General features: G+C 52.8%; 4 protein-coding genes and 1 long non-coding RNA gene across 21 annotated transcripts in view; 3 read left to right on the forward strand and 2 right to left on the reverse strand.

Annotated features, from left to right (window-relative positions):
- LOC122382396 (mitogen-activated protein kinase kinase kinase 15-like) overlaps positions 1-1,207 on the forward strand; it is a 65,389-nt gene extending 64,182 nt beyond the window's left edge. For 10 of the 11 annotated variants that reach the window (XM_043367643.1, XM_043367636.1, XM_043367640.1 and 7 more), the window contains one exon: positions 426-1,207. In XM_043367643.1, the coding sequence (XP_043223578.1) occupies positions 426-564 (139 nt within the window). In that variant the 3' untranslated portion in view covers positions 565-1,207. Of the gene's footprint in view, positions 1-28; positions 119-425 lie in introns of those variants that run through there. The other variant, XM_043367642.1, reaches the window with a different exon arrangement.
- Positions 1,208-1,318: 111 nt separating this feature from the next.
- LOC122382398 (trichoplein keratin filament-binding protein-like) lies at positions 1,319-14,457 on the reverse strand. 6 transcript variants are annotated; one of them, XM_043367648.1, is made up of 12 exons: positions 14,355-14,457; positions 9,691-9,798; positions 7,273-7,409; positions 6,755-6,863; positions 6,225-6,428; positions 5,656-5,882; positions 5,001-5,129; positions 4,398-4,504; positions 4,001-4,127; positions 2,701-2,968; positions 2,248-2,394; positions 1,319-2,013 (listed from the first exon to the last, which is right to left on the reverse strand). In XM_043367648.1, exons 2-12 carry the CDS (start codon positions 9,766-9,768, stop codon positions 1,975-1,977), a joined length of 1,572 nt encoding a protein of 523 aa, XP_043223583.1. In that variant the 5' UTR covers positions 9,769-9,798; positions 14,355-14,457; the 3' UTR covers positions 1,319-1,974. The 6 variants fall into 6 exon arrangements, with proteins under 6 accessions (XP_043223583.1, XP_043223588.1, XP_043223587.1 ...); XM_043367653.1 differs by having other exon boundaries at positions 14,405-14,435; XM_043367652.1 differs by having other exon boundaries at positions 14,372-14,435.
- Positions 11,740-12,607, forward strand: LOC122382400. Its single transcript, XR_006256677.1, has 2 exons — positions 11,740-11,876; positions 12,218-12,607. It is a non-coding gene; the product is annotated as an uncharacterized LOC122382400 (long non-coding RNA).
- A 108-nt stretch (positions 14,458-14,565) lies between the features above and the next one.
- LOC122382399 (inositol polyphosphate multikinase-like) lies at positions 14,566-16,678 on the forward strand. Its single transcript, XM_043367654.1, has one exon. It carries the CDS (start codon positions 14,690-14,692, stop codon positions 15,572-15,574), a length of 885 nt encoding a protein of 294 aa, XP_043223589.1. The 5' UTR covers positions 14,566-14,689; the 3' UTR covers positions 15,575-16,678.
- Positions 16,679-16,771: 93 nt separating this feature from the next.
- Positions 16,772-21,184, reverse strand: part of LOC122382401 (N-alpha-acetyltransferase 35, NatC auxiliary subunit-like) — a 40,980-nt gene continuing 36,567 nt past the window's right edge. For both annotated transcript variants that reach the window (XM_043367656.1, XM_043367657.1), the window contains exons 11-14: positions 20,157-20,364; positions 19,023-19,193; positions 18,058-18,147; positions 16,772-17,683 (exon numbers count right to left, since the gene is read on the reverse strand). In XM_043367656.1, coding sequence (XP_043223591.1) covers positions 17,549-17,683; positions 18,058-18,147; positions 19,023-19,193; positions 20,157-20,364 — 604 coding nt within the window. In that variant the 3' untranslated portion in view covers positions 16,772-17,548. The remainder of the gene's footprint in view (positions 17,684-18,057; positions 18,148-19,022; positions 19,194-20,156; positions 20,365-21,184) is intronic.

The raw sequence follows: 21,184 nt of genomic DNA on the forward strand, positions 1-21,184 counted from the left end.
GTGGAGTTTGGGCCCCTCCCTCTCACAGGGGCGGCATGGAGCCGCGACTGTGGCGCGCGGCGATTCGTCACTGACTGTGTGCCCCCTCCCTCTCACAGGGGCGGCATGGAGCCGCGACTGTGGCGCGCGTGTGATTCGTCACTGACTGTGGGTCCCCTCGTCACTAACTGTGGGCCCCTCCCTCTCACAGGGGCGGTATGGAACTGCGGCTGTGGCGCGCGGCGATTCGTCACTGACTGTGAACCTCCCTCCCTCCCACAGGGGCGGCATGGAGCTGCGGCTGTGGCGCGCGTGTGATTCGTCACTGACTGTGGGTCCCCTCGTCACTAACTGTGGGCCCCCTCCCTCCCACAGGGGCGGTATGGAACTGCGGCTGTGGCGCGCGGCGATTCGTCACTGACTGTGAACCTCCCTCCCTCCCACAGGGGCGGCATGGAGCTGCGGCTGTGGCGCGCACTCTGCGAGCACCGACGGAGGCCGGCGCTCTCTCGGCAAAACTCCACCTCCGAGCTGTCGGGGGAGGAGCGGCCGGCCGGCGCGGCGCCCGGCGAGCCGCAGCTGTAGGCGGCCGGCCGGCCCCCGGCCCAGGCAGCAGCGGCGGCGCGGCGGCCGCGCTAACCCGTGTAACTGGCGGCCCATGCCGCGCCGCCCCCGTGAGACGACAGTACCTGCGGCGCGCCGCGGCGGTCCGCGACCCCGCGCGCCACGAGCGCGCCCCACAGGTGGCTAGATAGGCTAACCGTGAGTAACGCTAGACAGAGAGCGGCGCCACGTCGGCCCGCCAGGTTGTGATATTAGTTAAGCCCCGAGAGCTGCTGCGAGCGAGCAGAGTATGTCTTGCCTTCCGAGCGGTGCGTCTGACGCGGTGCCGCCCCCGGCCCGGCGGAGGTCGGCACTCGGGGGCGGCCCGCCGGCGCGGCGCCTAGTACAAAGTACCTCCCGACAATAAGGCGACGCGCGAGGCGCCGTGGCGGGCGGCGAGTGCGCCCCGGCCGGCCGGCTGTAGATATTGCACCAGTACAAATGTGATGGCTGCCGCGCGGCGCCGGCCCGCCCGGCCGAATGTTTCTGAAACATGGACTAACCCGTGCCATAGGCCGGCCGCGCACCCCGCCGCGGCGCAAACTGAGAGAGCATATATCTGGTGTTTTACATATTAACTGTGTTACGTCCATAACAATGGTAATACATGGGTAACTGATAACCGTCCACGACTGTCATTTGTGCCGTGAGAGGAGCGGCGGCGGTTTGCGATGTCCATATGAAAAGTTAGCATTCCACTAGAGATCATCATGAGACGTCACTCGAATATAAAAGCTTAACGATGTGTTGTTTATTCATAAATACAAACACGCCATTTCACATGTCAAACACATATCCGATCAGATTGTAGCTGAGCTCGACTGACAACACACTCTTCGCCACACTGTAGGGTGGCCACGCCGAGTGATTCAGGCCGGCCGTGGGTCTGTGGCGAGCCCCAGCACACATGTGCAGTAATTCACTAAACTATCGCACAACACAGTGAGCTTGTGACGCTCGCTAGCGAACGCTGCTTGAGCAGAGAAAGGCACACGCACGCGGGATACGACATCACTCGATAAGACAAGGCACCGATTCCCGTAGCGGAGATAACACCCAGCGCCTTACTCTAGAAATCCAGAGTTGGCCGCTGGGCCGTGGTAGATCCACAGGGCTGGGACTAGTTAATCCGTCTACAGTCATCTCGAATGACTTGCGCATCCACAGTCGGGACAACATGGATGGTCCAGAATAAGTATGACACGGTTGTAGGGATACGACAAGGGACTTGGGTCTTGGCATCACATATGATTGTACGCATACGACTCACTTCACGTGGGTACAGCTGGCTCACAAAGTTGAGCCGACATGCGGTTGGTCCAAAGAAAGTTGTTCCGCGCTTGGTGAGATCACAGAGCCGATCCTACTCGACGTGGTCGAGCCGTTTGCAGTTCACCAGGCCAGTTTCCGAGTCTGGCGGTGGTCCCGATACTGCGAAACAGACAGGCAGGGCCCGGTCAGCTGATAGATTGATGTTTAATCATTTATTAGCGATAAATGTCACCAACATGAGAGACAATGACAGGCGGCTGTTCAGACAGCTGTTTGCTATGAAGTAGTTCGAGTATGCGGTACTGTGGTTGTCCGAGTTTAATTTTACTCGCAGATGCGTTCACTGCTCTACACCTCCCACGATCTCTCCTGAGGTCCTCCCGCGCGGCTCACCTGGTTGAAGCTCCTGGCATTGAACTGCATCCTGCTGAGCTCCTGCTGCAGTCGCTCCATCTCGCGCTGGTCGGCCTCCTGCTGGTGCCGCAGCTCGCTCTGCTCCTCCCGTATCTCGGCGTCCCGGCGGCGAGTCTTGTCCTCCACCTGAGACGGAGCGGACCGAGGGAGGTCAGCGACAAACGGTCACGGCGAACGCAGCACACAGACAAAACCGAGTCTAGGCACCGACTGAGCGTGATAACGAAGCAAAAATACCGCTAATATGTCACCCAGACGCAACTGACACATCACGGATCACCCTTCCTCAACAGACACGACTCCCAGTTAAACTAAAATGTAAAATTCGTCAAGCAAAACTGCCACACAGCTAGGTATGAAATTGGGAATCCAAATCCCGATTTATCGTCACATCCCACACTGTCTGAGCCTCAGCAGCTCGCTGCCGCTCACCTGTCTGGCCCAGCTGTCTCGCAGCTCGGCCTGCCGCTGACGGCGCAGCTCCTCCGTCTGCTGCACGAAGCGGCGCTGCTCCTCGGCGCGCGCGGCCGCCGCCTCGCGCAGCTCGGCCTCGCGCTGCCGGTCGGCGCGGCACCGCTGCAGGCGCTGCTCACTCTGCTGCCGCCAGCTGGCGACCACGTCCTCCATGAGACGGCGGCGCGCCTGCTCCTCGCGCGCCCAGTCGGCCTCGCGCCGCCGCCATAACCGCTCCGCCTCCTCACTGCAGAGGGGAGAGAGGTCAGTGGTCAGTCCTCACTGTGTATGTGGGGGAGGGGAGTCAGTGCCGCCCAGTCGGCCTCGCGCCGCCGCCACAGACGCTCCGCCTCCTCGCTGCAGAGGGGAGAGAGGTCAGTGGTCAGTCCTCACTGTGTATGTGGGGGAGGGGAGTCAGTGCCGCCCAGTCGGCCTCGCGCCGCCGCCACAGACGCTCCGCCTCCTCGCTGCAGAGGGGAGAGAGGTCAGTGGTCAGTCCTCACTGTGTATGTGGGGGAGGGGAGTCAGTGCCGCCCAGTCGGCCTCGCGCCGCCGCCACAGACGCTCCGCCTCCTCGCTGCAGAGGGGAGAGAGGTCAGTGGTCAGTCCTCACTGTGGAGTGGAGAGGGGAGTCAGTGCCGCCCAGTCGGCCTCGCGCCGGCGCCACAGACGCTCCGCCTCCTCACTGCAGAGGGGAGGGGGTCACTGGTCACTGTGGTTAGTCCTCACTGAAAGCGGGGGAGGGGTCACTGGTCAGCCCTCACTGCAGAGGGGAGGGGGTCGCTGGTCAGTTCCTCACTGCAGAGGGGAGCCGGGAGGGGAGTCGGTGCCGCTCCGCCTCCTCACTGCAGGGGGAGGGGAAGGCAGGGGTCAGTCACTCCTCAATGCAGAAGGGAAAGGTCACTGGTCATAACTCATAAGTAACATACTGTGTATGGAATTGGGGAGGGGAGTCGGTGCCGCTCCGCCTCCTCACCGCAGAGGGGAGAAGAATGCAAGGGTCAGTGTCTCCACTCACTGTCTGTGGAGCAGCCGTTACATGAGTCAGCCCGTCTCCTCAATTATAGCCCTTGTTTAGGGGAAGCCCAAGACGCGGCTGTTTTTCAAGAGTCAACAAGACCCACTCTTTTATCTTATCTAACAAAGAAATGAGCGATGTGATCAATGACAATAAATGATTCACCACAAAGACAAGGTTGATGGTCTATGACTCGATGCGTATCAGAAATTCAGAACTACAATAGCCACTCAATCAACTGATCGTATGACCTATCCTTACTTGAAGAGCAGCTCGAGTTGGCCGCGCCGCTGCTGCTCCAGCTCCAGCTGTTTCTGCAGCACCTGTCTCAGCTGCTTGGATTCGGCTCGCTCGGCCGCCTCCGCCAGCTTCAGACGGTCCCGGTCACCTGCAGAAAGGCACATGTGGAAACCGGAATGGTAAATTGCGATCAAAGCGAATTTATTTAGCACTAGATCCCTAGCGAAACGTTCAGTAAAACTGTGAAAAATATAGCTGGTCATGCTTAGACGACGATGAGGCAATTCTGGTCCACTAGACAGTTCTCACTTTTCCTGAGATACTCGTCGCACATGAGCAATAATAACAAACGCAGCGTGGCCAACTATTCCCCGACCATTGATCAAAGCTTCGAGACCGTTTGACTCGCGACTCTTACCTGAGGCGATCAGAGCGTCGAGGAAGTCCTGTTCGTCTTTGAGCGCCTCCTCCACCTCTGCTGAGCGCTGCCGTAGCTTGGCGTTACACTGCTGCGCCTGGAACAGACTGGGGAACACAGTGCATTATAAAGCTTACAGTAATGTAAGTACGCTACCGCAACAGTGCTTGGCGTTACACTGCTGGGCCTGGAATAGACTGGAGAAGGCAGAACGGTCGTAAGAAACATCACTCATAGCCTGGAATAGACTGGGAGCACAGAACGGTCGTAGGGGACTGCAGCAGCTTGGCTTTACGCTGCTGGACATTGCACTATCATATCGGCCTACCCGTTCGTGACTGAAAGGCATCTGAGCAGCCCGAACCCATATTCTGTCACCGGGCAGCCAGTATCCAACTGCACCGGCTGTGATCGGAGTCCTTAATTCCCGAAGCCGTCTACGATCGTTTGGCCCGTAATGGCTTGGTCCTTGACCGTGTGGCCCGTCAGACCGTATGGCCTCCACCCGCCCCTGCCTGTGACCTGTATGGCCCGTATCCACCCATCACCGTAACTGTATCTGGCCCAAACCCGCCCTCCTCGGTACTTGAACAACTACCGTACCTGATCTGGCGACACCTGCGCCGGCGCTCGGCCTCCTGGCGGCGCGCGATGGCCTCCTCGATCTGCTGGTGGCGCACCATCAGCTCGTTCTCCTGGTCCCGCAGCTCGGCCTCGGCCCGCTCCCTCTCTCTGCGGCACAGAGACGACGGGCGAAACATCAGTGTGATACAGCACAGTCCAGCGAGCCAGAAACACTGTATTGTGAACACTCAATCGCTTTACAGTGGAATCGGATAAACATTGAAAAACCTACTGCTGCTGCTGGATCAAGCATTGGCTAGATTGTCTCTCCCCTATGTCCGCCTGCTAAAATAAGATACCCATTGGACATTGGACACCGAAGAGTGAGTGAGTGAGTGAGTGAGTGAGTGAGTGAGTGAGTGAGTGAGTGAGTGAGTGAGTGAGTGAGTGAGTGAGTGAGTGAGTGAGTGAGTGAGTGAGTGAGTGAGTGAGTGAGTGAGAGTGAGAGAGAGTGAGAGAGAGAGAGAGAGAGAGAGAGAGAGAGAGAGAGAGAGAGAGAGAGAGAGAGACGCCTCCCTTTGTTTCTGTTCTTTACAATCTGATTACACACAGGTGTGGTATCCTTCACCCACACGTGCATGAAGCACACACCAGACCGTGTCGCTACGACCAACCGTCAGTCGCGGGCACCCACCTGATTTCCTCCATCTGCTTGTCGAGCACCTCCTGCGCCTGCCGCAGACTGCGCTGGCGTGCCTCCTCCTCCTCCTGGAGCCGCCGCTCCTCCTCCTCCCACCGCCTCCTGCGCTCCTCCTCCTCTGCCTCCTCCTGGTCGCGCTGCCGCTGCTCCCGCTCCACCTTCTCGCGGATCTGCTGCTCCCACATCTGCCGCGCGCCCTCCGTCAGACGCTCAGACTCCACCTGGGGCGCGGGACGGCACCGTTAGCTCAGAACTCAAACGCAGATGGAGCGGCGGAGACGACACGGCCAGAACTCGGAACTCAGTGGGCGGGGACGACGTGGTTACGGTGGTGTTGATGGGACGATTGGGTAAGTGGGAGCAGTAACGAATTTGTGTGTACTTACCGCAGTCTTCTCGCAGCCTCTGATCCGTACTAGCAATCGTACCCCGATTCCACACCATCCACTTTCCGCGTCCCCATCACTCACCATTTTCGTCCCCCTCCGTCACCCACCCTCGCCATCCAGTTTTCCCATCCTCCACATACCCCTCCCACCACCGCCCTTCAACCAGAAATTCACCTGCCGCAGCACGGCGTTGTTGATCCGCCAGTGCTGTTCGAGTCGCTGGCGGGCCTGCTCCAGCCTCTCCTGCTCCTGGCGTCTCTGCGTCTCCTCCAGCTGGGCGCGCATTGACTCCACACGCTGCTGGCGGAGCCGGTACTCGTCCGAGTCGGAGCGGCAGGCGCGCGCCCGACAGTGCGCCGGCAGCTGCGACAGCTCCATCTGTCGGCGGGAGCGGGTGGGTAGAGAACAGACTGTGACAGCGGTGAGGGAGCGGTCAGAGGGAACAGTGCGCCGGCAGCTGCGACAGCTCCATCTGTCGGTGGGGAGTTCATTCAGACCGTGCCGTGGAAAGTGGTACGACATTAGAGGTCGCTAACGCCGTTAGGACGTGGCGACACGAGGCTACAGCGTTCCATAAACACTTCAACTTCATGAATACAGCACCAACCAACGAGCGTCGTTAAACAGACCAAAAAAAGAGTGTCTCTCATTCACCATCCATCATCACCCTATTTTTAGTGGATAAAAACGGCGGGAGTTTTTACCTTGTATAATTCATCTTCCCGCTGCAGTTTTTCTTTGAGTTTGGAGCGCCGCAGCTCAAGGTTGGCCTCCGCCTGCCTCGCTCGCTCCCGCTCGCAGTAATTCTGGTAACTGTCGACGCGAGAAGAGGGTGACTTGATGAACCATCAATCGGAAACACTGTCTACTTATTGCGAGAGAACATCATGAGTGCCGCTAAATCGGAAACTTGAGAGCAATTCTTGAGCTTTGGTGTTCTTCCTACGAAGCTCGGACCGGTGAGCCTGCTTGCCAGAACAATGGACCTAATTATAAGAGGCAATGCAAATAACAAAACGCTGAAATAAAGCCAAAGTGCTACAACGAATAAAATCCACACAAACTTTTGGATGAGGCAGTTGATCAAACACTTACAAAGTATAATAATTCCATCCTGCTTTACATTTATGGAGATGTACATATCACAAGATATATGATTTTACGACAAAACATATGGAAAAGTAAATATGAAGCGCCAACTCCAGTAGCGTTATAAAGGTACCTTCGCACAAAGAAGTCATTTGATGCCCACTTGCTATGAGACTTTGTCTTGACATCCATTGCATCGTAATAGTTAACGACATTGTTCCACACCTTGTAGTAGTTTTCTTCTCTCATTCTCATTTTTGCTATTTTGTCCTGAAAACATGAGGCATAACCATCAGTACTAATTGTCCTCGCAAATAATACAAATCGAGACAGGACAACGCAATGAATGCTGCACCTACCACTATGTAGCTCTGAGACGTGGATGACGGTATGAAATCCGCAACGTCCGAACCATTCAAACATCTATTCTTCCACGGACTGACTTTGTCTACTGGATTTTCGCTGGGGGGGGGGGGGGGGAGGCGGGGCGGCGGCTTCTTTCGATGCAATATGCACTGCGATGCTATTAGAATTTATTATTTTCTGACTGGCGATCGATGAAGAGGTCATAAAGCTTTGGACGCGCTCATCATTTAATGGCAACCCTGCCATTTCAACTTGGTAGTCCATATTGTAGACTGAACTGTTGTTACCCGAGATTGCCCGCGAATGTTATGTTATCCAATTTGATGACTTAACCCTCGCCCCTATAGGAGAGGGGGTCTAACGTTTTTTGGGAAAAACTCACGTAAAAAGCGGCTGATCGCAACGAAACGTTCAGTACCCTCGCGTTAATCAATTTTACGCCTAACCTGATAATTTCATGACCCTGACCCTAATGACCTTTGTCCTGTAACCTATTTCTCGAGACCATGTTTGGCCGGAATCGCGATTCGGCGTATGTCTTCTCGCATTAGCCGCGCGTTTGCAGTCTCTTTGTGGTTTCAAACGTTCAAACATGTGGTATGATGTTGGTCCCATGCATTATGGTGGGTGTTAAGGTCACCTGCAGGTCAGGTCAGGTCACTGACCTTTGATGATCTTGGTTCACTTCTTCGAGTTTTACATGTTTCTAGGCTAAGTTTTGGAGCTGATTTCGAGTTTAGCATCCATTTGAACATTTACGAAGTAATTTGGTGCCTTCGTAACCGCAGGTTTAACATGCTACGAAGCTGTCCGTGGCGATTGACACCTACTTTGAATACCCGTCAGGAAGCCTACTGGTTGACCTGACCTGACCTGACCCGACCTGGCCTAATCGCATGAAGACATCACCTGTGATCAGAACCAACATCTAATTCGTGATCCGCACCCCGAAAACCCCCGCAGCAACCGCACATTACGATGTTATAACAGGTCCCGATTTTCCCGACTTTTGGGTCATTGACCTGACCTGGGGTCAACCAATGACCTAGGCCCTCAAAATTGGGTATCATCAGCTTCCTCTCGTCACGGGCGACACGCCCTTCTTCCGCGAAGCTCTAGCTTGATCAGGGGCCAAACGGCAAGGGGCAATGTCCAACGCCCCCCCCCCCCTCCCTATACGATCCCGACTGGCAAAACACCAATACGGACGAGGGTTAATTCCGGTTGGGTCATAGCCATCGCTGATTTTTATGCTAAGTGTAGCTGTATGGCTAATGAGCTAGAACTAAAATGTCTTTTGTCAAATATTGCTGGACTCCAGAATATTGAACTGGGAGAGCATCCATGAGTGATGACCCCTAGATCTCTAGTCACATCATAGTCATATCATGGTATGATCTCTGGTGTTATCCAAACAATAGCTGATTTTTTTTTTAGACAAGCAAGCACAAAGCACAAAATGAGCCTTCTAATAGCAAAATCACTGATTTTGGCAATGCATGATCAAGGGCAATACAAGGTGTGAGTCTTGGGAGTGGCCCTGCACAGTGCACAGGCTTCTGAGGAGCTGTAAACATGTCAATCTCTATGGGCAGTGAGCACCATGCGTCCATGCCACAATCCACTGTGGCCTTCGGAAAGCCATACCAGTCTCTGAGGGGGCACACAGAACCCTCTTTCTCAGCATCCTGCTGCTTGCTGTAACCAGGCATTGGTGCTTATGTTTCCATACAAATGTAAGAAAACTGAGTAACTTTGCTTACATTTGCATATAACCTAAAACACCAACATCTGGTAGTGCAGGGTAGTGGCATACCATGAAGCAGGGCTTAGTCCACTCACTGAACCACAAAATTATCTGAGCATCCATGCCAGTCTTTGAGGACATGCCAAACTTGTGACGTCCCACAAGGCCACACCAGCCTCTGATGACCCCGCACTGGAAAATGAAGGCAGCTAGAAATAGCTTCTAAGAGCCCACCTGATCTCTAAGGGCCCTTACGAGCCTTCCCTCCCTTGAGTTGACTTGAATAGGGGCATCTTAAAGCAGCAATGTGATGGTAAACAATGATTTTTGACAGGTTCTTTCATGGAGGCAGTTTGGCTCCATCATAACATTCAGATTGTTATGCAATAGTTATAATCACTGTGATGATGTAGCAAAACAACATGAATTTGTCCTTACCTCAAATGCTCCCCTCCCAACCGTTGCATAGCGACGGCCAGGAATAGGATGATCTCGTATCTGCAGTGGGTACGACATCCTCAATCGTCTGGAGTACAGCTGCTCGTCCTGAAATCAGAAAAAAAATTATCTTCAGGCATGTCAATTCTAATCCTCAATTTTAATTGCCCTATCATCCACAACAAGTTGTCAGATTCTCAGTAAATATTTTGACTTTTTATACAAAAATGACTAAATTTTTAGCCAGAGCAACTGAAAAGCAAATAAAACTATTTCGCATACCCTGCATAGGGCTTTCAGCTTGAATGTATTGAAGAATAAGTCCAGGTACGGCTCTCGCGAGATAAAGCGGTAGGTTTTACACTTTTACATTTCCAGAGTTATCCCAGTAAAAAATTCCATTTGAAACCATTAGGATTTACCAATTGGTTTCAAATGTGTCAAATGGTTTGAAATAGGTTCTAATGGTTTTCATGACCATTTGAAATGGTTTCCAATTGGTAATTTCCCAATTGGTCTGAAATGGTGTTTTCCATTTGGGACCAATTGGTCTTGAAATGGTTTCCTAATGGAAAATAAATCCCATTTGATTTCAAATAGTGTTTTCCATTTGATCCCAATTGGTTCCAAATGGAATAAACCATTTCATCCCAAATGGTGTTTCCCATTTGATCCCAATTGGTATCTAAATGGTTTCCATATGGAAGAAATTTCCATTTGATCTCAAATGTGTTTTCCCATTTGATCCCAATAGGTGTCCAATTGGTCTCCGAATGGAATCAAACCATTTCATCCCAAATGGTATGTCCCCAATTGGTATCGAAATGGTTTCCAATTGGTAATTTCCCAATTGGTCTGAAATGGTGTTTTCCATTTGGGACCAATTGGTCTTGAAATGGTTTCCTAATGGAAAATAAATCCCATTTGATTTCAAATGGTGTTTTCCATTTGATCCCAATTGGTTCCAAATGGAATAAACCATTTCATCCCAAATGGTGTTTCCCATTTGATCCCAATTGGTATCTAAATGGTTTCCATATGGAAGAAATTCCCATTTGATCTCAAATGTGTTTTCCCATTTGATCCCAATAGGTGTCCAATTGGTCTCCGAATGGAATCAAACCATTTCATCCCAAATGGTATGTCCCCAATTGGTATCGAAATGGTTTCCAATTGGTAATTTCCCAATTGTTCTGAAATGGTGTTTTCCATTTGGGACCAATTGGTCTTGAAATGGTTTCCTAATGGAAAATAAATCTCATTTGATTTCAAATGTTGTTTTCCATTTGATCCCAATTGGTTCCAAATGGAAACCATTTCATCCCAAATGGTGTTTCCCATTTGATCCCAATTGGTATCGAAATGGTTTCCAATTGGTAATTTCCCAATTGGTCTGAAATGGTGTTTTCCATTTGATCCCAATTGGTTTTAAAATGGTTTCCTAATGGAAAAGCAAATTTGATTAGAAATGGTGTTTCCCATTTGATTTCCTGGTGTCTAATTGAAAAATGCAATTGAAAAACATTCCTTAGGGTCGTTTTAGGCAAGAAAAAGATACTTACCTATATGGCAATAACTTTTATTTCATGAGAAGAATTAAAAAGCAAAGTCTGAACTATAGTCGGAGCTGGAGTCAATTTTTGAGTCAGAGTCAGAGTCATAAATCCATCACTTTGCAGCCCTGTTTCCAGATGTGTGACAACTGACAAGTGTGCTTCAAAAGTGTTTCTACCTTGATGGTCTCTAATGGTTTTAAGTGTGTTATGAGTATGGACTGGGTATCTATTAGTTCCCAATTGGTACCCTAATGGTTTTTAATGGTCTTTTAACATATACTTAAATCGTAGACTTAGAGGTAATGGGAAGACATTTGACTGGTTATACTTGATAAGCATCACTACAAGGCCTTGGCTTTTCATTAAATAAAAATGATTCGCAAAATCAACGCCGTTTCCGCTCATTTAAACAGCACTACTTTTTCTCTGTGTGCCTGCGCTAACGGGGCGCCCGACCGTTGGCGCCGGCGGCGGCCGGACGCGCCGGCGCCACAGTTCAAATCGGGCGGCGGCGTCAGCCGGCCGGCCGGCGCGCCCGGCGCGCCACCGGGTTTGGCGTTCGCTGGGACGGCCCGCGGTCGACCCAGTCCAGCTGTAGAAGATGAAGAGCTGAGCAAAATCAGGCGGCTGGTGAGTGACTTTTCTTGTGCCTCTGTATCTGATATTCGTTTTAGTCGACTGCAAATACTGAAAATAGTTTTTTTTGAATAAATTCGGTTGCATTTCGCATCCTTGTAGGAGTAGCTGAGTTTAACAGAGGTGAGAAAGGGGCTTAAAATTTGCGATCACAATTTAATTTAGCCAACAGAAGATTTTCAGTGCTATATTTGTTGTGGTCAGGCTACCCAAATGACAATGCAGGTTGCATGAGCTTAAACTTACTATATTGTGATAATTTGACAAATGACCCTGTGTGGTAATTAATATGACCCCATCGCCCAATTAACCCGTGCTGTTCTATACTGTTGCAGGCACGAACTTACACCTGACAAACACCGTCTACCGGTTCTACACGGGTCCAGATGGGCTGCATGCCTGCATTATAGCTACGTTCTGACTTCTGAAAATTCTGATCGCCACGGAAGATTAAGAAATCTATCTGTCAGAACAACAGATAGTATCACCGATCGGAATGATATTGTATCACGTCGTTCATTGTGCCTATGTGGAATAGCGTACGTATGGCCCAGTGTATAACTACATTGTAATTCTGTTCTTGATTCTGATAGCAGTCGCCTCATCGATGTGGTGTTGACCAAACAACAATGTCCATGTGTAGTTAATGTCTAATGTTGGTCGGTACGTACTGATGAAAATGTATATGCTTGCAGAGTAAAACAATAAAAATAATTCACGGTGCAGTTTGTTATTTTGTGGATGAAATGCATGGACTTCAAAAGGATCTTCAAATGGTAATCCAGCTGCCCAGTAAAAAATACCATTAGAAATTACCAAATAGTTCCAAATGGGAAAAACCATTTGACTTATTGAACACTTTTCCAAATGGTTCCAAAGAGGTTCCATTTGAAATGTGTCCAATTGGCCACCAATTGGTACCAATTGGAACCATTTCATGACCATTTGAAATGTGTCCAATTGGTACCAATTGGTGACCAATTGGATACATTTCAAATGGTCATGAAATGGTTCCAATTGGTACCAATTGGTGGCCAATTGGACACATTTCAAATGGAACCTCTTTGGAACCATTTGGAAAAGTGTTCAATAAGTCAAATGGTTTTTCCCATTTGGAACCATTTGGTAATTTCTAATGGTATTTTTTACTGGGTTGCTCCAACACTACCGCAAGTGTGACGTCAGCTCGCGCAATTTGATAGCAGCGTGGTAGCAGCGTCCCGTGAAACACCGCCCATGGTACACAAGCCATAGACCCGAAGTCATATCTGAGGCGAAGTTGGCGAAAGAGTTAAAAAAAGCTATCGAATACGCTTTCTGTGTTGCTGTAGGCTAGCTCTTATTCGTATTTTACGGGTCGCTAAGGTAAAACGCTTACCAACGTAACGCTAAGGCATGCTTTCGGCCCCTGATCAAGGTAGAGCTTTGCGGAAGAGCGAGAATGCTGCCCGTGATGAGAGAAAGCCAATGATGCCCAATTTCAAGGTCTTGGCCGGGTCATCTTAGGTCAACGCCCAAAAGTAGGAAAAATCTGGCCGCCTGCTAGAACTTACTTAGTGAGCCGTAGCTGTTATCGGGGTCCCGAGTACGAGTTTGATGTTAGTCTTGAACAAAAATGATGACTCCATGCATTTTGGGTAGATCGGGTCGGGTCAGGTCAGGTCGACCAGCAGGCTTCCTGCCGGCCATCTAGAGTGGGTGACTGACAACCACCAACGATAGCTTCGTAACATATTACATAACCACCATTTATCAAAACTACTTCAAACGGTTCAAACGGGCGCTAAACTCGAAATCAGCCCCAAAAACCACACTTGTAAGTGGAAGCAAATAAAACTCAAAAAAGTTAACCAAGGTCATCCATATTCGAATCAGGGCAATTTTTTATAATAGGTGTACAATTCATTAACTCGAGGTCACTGGAAGTTTCGTTGCAATATACTCCTTTTTGCGCGTCTTATTAGGAAAGCTCCAGAGGGATCCACCATTGACCCCATTTCCCCTATGCAGGCAGGTCCGAGGGTAGGAGGGCGGGCTGGTATTGTTATAGCAGTTATAGGAGGGCTGAGGCTAGCCAGGTACCTCGTAGTTACTGATAAGTCATCCGACGAATCGACTGCAACCATTATTTTGACAATCAGACGAACGCTTGGGTCAGTTTTGACGCGCTCGCTCATTTGAGGGATAAAAAGGGACTAGAATCATATTGTCATGCTGATGTTCTAGCCCACAGCTTATTGACCTATAAGCAATAGGGACTTGGGAGCTCTTGAAGCGATTCTGAATCTGACGTTGTATTTGTTGATGTTGCTGACGCCAACTTCCCTGACATGATAGCTAAAAAAAGCATACTCAGCATCGCCAAAAGAGGGGGGGTCGACCCCCCCGGTTCTGACGAGTGGGGGGTCGCGACCCCCCCGACCCCCCCGTCGGCGACGCCCCTGGTTGGAACATTTTTCAATTCAAACCGACCACAAGTGCACAATAACCGTAAAATCCGTAAAATGTATAGAGGCTCTTGCGTAAAAAGCGTAAAATAAACAAATATCGCGCTGTCTCAGACGCGCCGCGTTTGTTATCAAACATTGGAATGGGTAGTGGTGGACAAAGCTGCTACGTGTACTTACTTGGCAAGTACTTGGTACTTGTTTGGCACCCGAAGTGGGCGGAGCTAAGATAAAATGGGGCGCGGCGTGCGCCGCATTCACGTTGTCGGTCGTGCACGGTGCGTTTCGGTGTGGACTCCGGTACGGTGGGTGCCGATTTACAAATCGTTGTCCATCATTGGCATTGTTGTGTTTGTCGAGATGACGTCCAAAGTAGACCACAAACTGCCGGACGGCATATCCGTTCTCGATAATCAAGGCGGGGGTCACATGTTCAACGCCAAGAAGGGCATGGTTGGCATTATGATGCACAATGATGGGAGCCTTCTGAAGCCGGTATGTCCAGATGCGACTGAACCACTCGAAGACGACGAAATCCGTTTCTATGAGAGGATATCTAACGCCGAGGATCCAATCGATAAAGAGCTGGCCACGCTGACCCCCAAGTACTTTGGCACTCAGAAGGTCAATGTCGCTGACCGGGACGTGCTCTGTATGAAGATGGAAAACTTCACATACGGCTTCCGGCACGCCTGTGTGCTGGACTTGAAGATGGGCCGCGTGACATCCATACCAACGGCACCAGAGGAGAAGCGGAAACACGAGGCGTCCAAATACCTCGGCACACGTGCCACAGTCGGCTTCAGCGTGCCCGGGATGACGGTCTATGACATCACCAACGCATCAGCCATCCAGCACGGCAAGCCGTTCGGCAAGGCGCTGGACGGCCAATCGGTGCTGGACGCGTTCCGTACGTTCCTGAACGCGCCGTGCGGCTCCGGCGTGCGGCCCATCTGTGACTCGCTGCTAGCCCAGCTGGGTCGGATCGATAGCTGGTTCAGCCGACAGCGCCGCTACAAATTTTTCGCCTCGTCCATCCTGCTGACGTACGACGCGGCAGCGCTGCTGGCCGGCGCCGGCCGCTCCGATGAACAGGTGCTGGCCGCCGCGCGGCCCATCGCGCGCATGATCGACTTTGCGCACGCGTGGCCGGCGGACGGCGAGCCGGACGCCAACTATCAGGAGGGGCTGCGGAACGTGATTCGGCTGGTGACCGAGGTGCGGGACGCCCTGCCGACTGCCTAGTGTTGTCGCTGGTAGCCCGGGACTCCCGTCCGACCGCCCAGTGCTATCGCTGGCGTTACGAGCCGCCCCGCCGACCGGCTAGTGTTATTCCTGGTGTGCTGGTCCGACTGGGTGAAACGGCTGGCGGGGCGGTGTCGGATGCTGAGTCAGACAGACAGACTGACAGCCAGACGAACAGAGGAACAGACGGCCAGGGTCGCGACGAGATGGGTCTGTCGCCGGCTGGCGTGGCCTCTCCACGAGAGAAGCACGATGAATAAGGCTGTATCCGCTCGCTCAATGTCGTTAGATAGTTGGTCAGATATACCGTTAGAATCAATAGAACTAGTCCATCAGCTTGTGTTCATTGTAGACTTCCGTTGTTGCGTCACTGTTTTCCTGACGATGCCTCGTTTCTTGCCATCATATCATAGCTCTAGTATCGCGTTTCGGCGGTGTGGCGTGCCAAAGCGTTCAGGAATAGCGCATGCCGTGTCGGTCGGCCGAACTGTTCGAATCCCGAGCGGATTTCCCACGGTTATCGGCAGTGAATAACAGCCGTTCCGGCCGCCCGCAGCCCGCTTCACTCGGTATCACCCCGAGTAAACAACGCCGCCCGCCGGACCCGAGTCACGAATCATGTCTACGCCATACGTTTTCGTTCTTATCGGTGTGTTTAGCCAACTCGGGGCGGCTGTCGGCGCCGGACGTAGCGTCTGTGTGTTGAGCGGCCCACTATCGCAGGGCAATCGTACGCTCATTTCCGTTGTGCGCGTTCGATCGGTGGTCGGCTCACGTGTGATGCGCGTGCCAGTGATGCTGTCCCGCGATCCCGCTCCGTGAGTTCGGCAGCCGGTCTCGTGACTCGCCGTCAGCCGTGTACCGTGACTGACGGTGAGCTATTCTTTTCGTTCGGCACAGTCCAGATACCATCACCACGGCACGGGCATTCACGTGAAACAGTTTCACTGTAAACGTTACAGGTATCCAGTTGTGCAGTCTGTGGATGCATGTGGGCATTTTTTCCTGATTCCCGACCGAGCATCGGGTTTGTATCATTGTACCCATTTACGGTTGTATAGCGAATAAACAAAGCGGCCGCCGCCGCGCGGTGTCGTCAAGCTACTCAGCACTTTGCCGGGAACACAGGTGGTTGGCTGACGTAAAAACGGAGCCGATTACAAGACTAATCCGCGGCCTGCACCACGACATACACCATTCGGCGGTTCATTTTTATTGTGAAACATTACCACAATGCGGGTAAGTCAACACAATGCAATAAGTATCTGACTAGATGTAGCACGCTGCCGCCTATGTACGAATCTGATGACGTTCCATTATCATGGCATACATTATTGCAAATGGGAGGGACCCGTCAAATGTCCCAGATGCACCCATTCTCTCACTCTGACGCATTCATTCCCCCAACACACGCGGAGGGAGCTCATACACACGTGCACACTCCGATAGCACCCGCAATCCGAGCTACCTGCTGCACGTCTCCCGGGCGGGCCGGCCGGTCCGTTATAGATGCTGCTGCCGCCGAGACGGCGGCGCCCGCCGGTCGGCTCGTAACGAGTTCGGGGGCCCCTGGCGGCGCCGACTCCCCATTAGGCTGCGTTCACTCCGGAATGTGTACACGATGGCCTTGAACGGCGACCAATAGAGGCGGGCCGGCGGTGCCGCCGATTGGTCACCGCCCCCGACCGCCGAGTACACACGCCGCTCGCAGAAGACCGTCCCCGATTAGTGAGAAGTGGTGACGGGAGGCTGAATCACCGCACCGCCGGCGGCGCCCTATCAGCGGCCGACTGTGCACGCTGCGGTACAGTCGATATGACAGGAAACTGCCGATATCCGACCACCGCGAGCCGACAGGGCCCGGCGCCGCGCGCGGCACGGCAGGCAGGCGGGCGGCGGCCCCACCAATGGCAGGGTACCACCGGCGGCGGCCAGCACAGGAGCTAGATTCGGTGAGAGCTAGGCGCAGCGCCATCACTGGATCCGTATCACCGGGAAGTACTTGTGACTGGAGAAGTCGAAGATGGGCGAGCGGCCCTGCGAGTGTCCGCCGGCTAGAATCCTGGCCACCACGTAGTTGGTCTTGGCCATCCTGGTCAGCACGGCCACCTGGGGACGCCGGCAGACCGGGCCCGTCACCGGACAGATCATGGGGTGTACACACTGACTTACACTCAACCCGACACGCCACAAACGTACTCCAAATCCGAGAATAAACATCAACCAATCCGCACAGCATCACAACAAACGACACAGATGTTTGTAAACCTCTCATTCACGTCACAGCTCGTACACAAAATGCCACTCAGACTCCCCACCGGAAAAGAGGCCCCGACAAGTGTTGCGGCATTCTCAGTGCCCCTTTATCACCGCGTGGATCGTGGTGTGGCCACTGTGACGCCAGAGGCGGCTGACCACAACAGGCGCGCGGGGCGCCTCTCTGAGGACCGGGGTGGACCCGGCGGCCCGCGCGGATCGCTCACCTCGGCATCATTGGCAGGGAGCGTCTCCAGCAGCCCCCGGGCCTGGTGGAAGCACTGGCACGCCTCGGAGTACGCCATCACGGCGCGGTTCTGCCGGTGAACCACGCATGACGGGTCAACACACAATTCGCGTCGTAAGGAGCCACACAATAGAAAGCTAAAATGAATTCCGTTGTGCACCTACAAAACCCGCCTACACAATTCCTTTGACTGCATAATGTTGTGTGTAAACGTCACATAGCAGCACATGCGAGTCACGTTTCCAATACCGCGGCTAACCATCGGGCCGCAAGTTAGTCAGCTGTGTAACCACACCGTTTCTGAGTAGAGCTCTGACCCGTCACCCGAGAACGGTCGGCCGGTCACTGGGCGCGCACGGCTCACAAGTCACGAGCGGCGTGCGCCTCATGTTTCGTGGTTGCACTAATGTGACGGCCAGGTGAGGATCTAAAGAAGAAACGAGCCGATTTATTCCCCTCGAACGCACACGAGTACTGGATTAATTGTGTGGCCGGGCTTACCTCAAAATACTGATTCCTATAACCTGGCACATCCGTAATTCCATAGGCTCCCTTGTGTAACGAACCATGCCAAAAACGATTCTCATGAAATCGGCATACACTCAGATTTCCATCACTCGAAACACGAATCAGCACTGCCGCACCTTTCTCAATCTGAAAAAAAAAATGGAGAAAGCCCATCCCTCGGCGCTGCTGACAACCCACGGCCACGGGCTACCTCAGACCAGCGGAGTCTGCGCAGCTAGCCCGCGTTGGCTACCTACTAGGGCGGCCCTAGATAAGCAGCATCTCGTACAGCCAGCCCGCAGCCCATTTCCCTCACCTGTTGTGGCGGCCAGGCGCCGGTCATATACCGGTAGTGTCCGTACTGGACGGGCGGCGGCGTCATACTGACCAGCCCGTGTGACCCACCCTATTGACCAATGACCCTCCCGTGTCCCTCACCTGTTGTGGCGGCCCGGCGCCGGTCATATGCCGGTAGTGTCCGTACTGGACGGGCGGCGGCGTCACCACGGCACTGAACGGCCAGAACCGGTGCTCGTAGCGCACCTGTTCGTTATCAAACTCGGCGTGCGGCCGCTGTAGTCGGCCCTCGGCCTGCAGCCCGATACACGTCTGTCGAGAGGACGGGTCAGGTCAGGTCAGACACAGACCGGCGGCCGCTGCAATCGGCCCTCGGCCTGCAGCCCGATACACGTCTGTTGAGAGTGAGAGACAGGTCAGGTCAGGTCAGGGCGGGGAGGGTCAAATTAGGTCGGATACACACGGCGGAAGGTGCTACTGAGGCCACAGCACGAATAGGTGCTAGTCAGGAGATGAACTAGGTGTGACACCCGAGCCTGTGAGATGTGGTCAATTGAGCTACGCGCTAGATGCACGTCTTAACAGCACCGTTCCCTCACAGTCGATATGACAGTGAAGAAGTCACAGTACCTGCTTCGTCAGGTGAAATAGCACTGGTCCTTACTCTTCTGAGGCGAATACCAGTGGCATATTACGCCACAAAACAGCTATCGGAACATTTCATTCCAGGTAAAACACCAACCACTAGACAAAAGATTTACCAAAGCGACAAAACGAAGACAAACAGTGGCCATCAGACACATCAACACGTGCTCTTTCACCGATTCTTCAGCAGGTTTGGCGGCACAAGGGGTCCGACACCGATTTAACAGGCGATCACAGACACACGTCAGGTCACGAGGAGCACGTCACACGATCACGGGCAGACACGGCAGGTCAACGAGAGCGAACCGTCACGTCACATTACGTGAACAAAAGTCAGCGAGCGTATGACGAACCACTGTCTAGACCAGCCCGCCACACCGGATACCGGGGCACAGCGAACATCGGCAAAACAGAGTATGAACCCGGGGAACACCAAACCACAGAACATCCCAGCACCCATTCAGTAGGGTCTTCAATACCGATAATAACCACAACTGACACGTTTCTTTTGCAGATTGACATCCGGTCCTCAAAGAACCCTAAACAACGCCATTCCTGTTCTGCTGAATCAGCGGGGGCCGTTCAATTTTTGACGACCCGATCCGCACCTCAGCACTGCCACTTTCTTACCTTATGCAGTCCCCCGCAGAGATTCTGTAGCGCCTGCGTGAGCACGATATCACGCTCGTAGCGGCTCTTGCGTTTCTTGGCGCGGCTCTTTTTACTGTTCCGGACGCGCTGGGCGGCTAGCTCCATGGCGGCGTCATGCTCGGCCAGAAATGAGTCGGCTCGGTTCAGCGTGGATACCATCCAGCCGTATAGACACTCGGAGAGGTACCTGTGTCGGGAGAGAGTGGTCAGAATCCCGAGGGTAGACAGACACGGTAAGCTAACATATCGGGTAGTCAGCGTGGACACCATCCAGCCGTACAGACACTCGGAGAGGTACCTGTGTCGGGAGAGAACAGTCAGAGCTCAGAGGGTAGACAGACACGGTCAGCTAGCATATCAGTCAGGATAGACACTCTGTCAGGACAGGATAGACACAGTCAGGAACTGCAGCCGTACAAACACTCGGAGAGGTACCCGTGTCGGGGATGGGGCGGTCAGAGGGTGACCCAGGTTACATACTAGCCAGGATAGTCAAGGAGGGACCGTCCCAGCCGTAAAACACTCGTCGGAGAGGTACCTGCGTCAATACCGGGGGGCGGTGAGAGGGCGCCCGGGCACACACAGTCATCTCACATACCAGTCAGGATAGTCAGCTGGGGAGGACCATTGCAGCCATTCCAACATTCCGAGAGGTAAAGTTCTCACAGCATTTAGTGGTTGGTCAGCCGATGTGTTTAGGGGATAGTAAATTTGAATGACACAGACACTCTCGTAGCTGCTGTATTCAGTACAGTACAGTGTATTTACAGGCCATTCCACATGGTGGGTTAATGTCATGCCTGAGTCAAAATACATAAATGAGACATCGATTAAAAAGAAAAGGGTGAAAAAGAAGCACGATGCACACTGATGAGTAAACATAAAAATTAAAAGCACGTATCCAGCAAACGTAAAAACTCAGCTCGCGTTTCGGAGCTGGTGACGGTCGACGGCAGGCGGTTCCAGGACGAGGCCGCCCGGTAAGAAAAGGCGCGACGCGACATGGC

Source organism: Amphibalanus amphitrite, unplaced genomic scaffold (assembly GCF_019059575.1).
Source record: "Amphibalanus amphitrite isolate SeventyFive unplaced genomic scaffold, NRLGWU_Aamphi_draft 000139F_arrow, whole genome shotgun sequence".
Taxonomy (NCBI): domain Eukaryota; kingdom Metazoa; phylum Arthropoda; class Thecostraca; order Balanomorpha; family Balanidae; genus Amphibalanus; species Amphibalanus amphitrite.

Coding starts and splice junctions, on each gene's coding strand:
- LOC122382398 (XM_043367648.1), bottom strand. CDS start 9,768: ATGTCGTACCCACTGCAGATACGAGATCATCCTATTCCTGGCCGTCGC. Junction 4,505..5,000: donor CGCAGGTGTCGCCAGATCAG/GTACGGTAGTTG, acceptor TGTGTTCCCCAG/TCTGTTCCAGGCGCAGCAGT. Junction 2,395..2,700: donor GAGACAGCTGGGCCAGACAG/GTGAGCGGCAGC, acceptor GCTCCGTCTCAG/GTGGAGGACAAGACTCGCCG.
- LOC122382399 (XM_043367654.1), top strand. CDS start 14,690: ATGACGTCCAAAGTAGACCACAAACTGCCGGACGGCATATCCGTTCTC.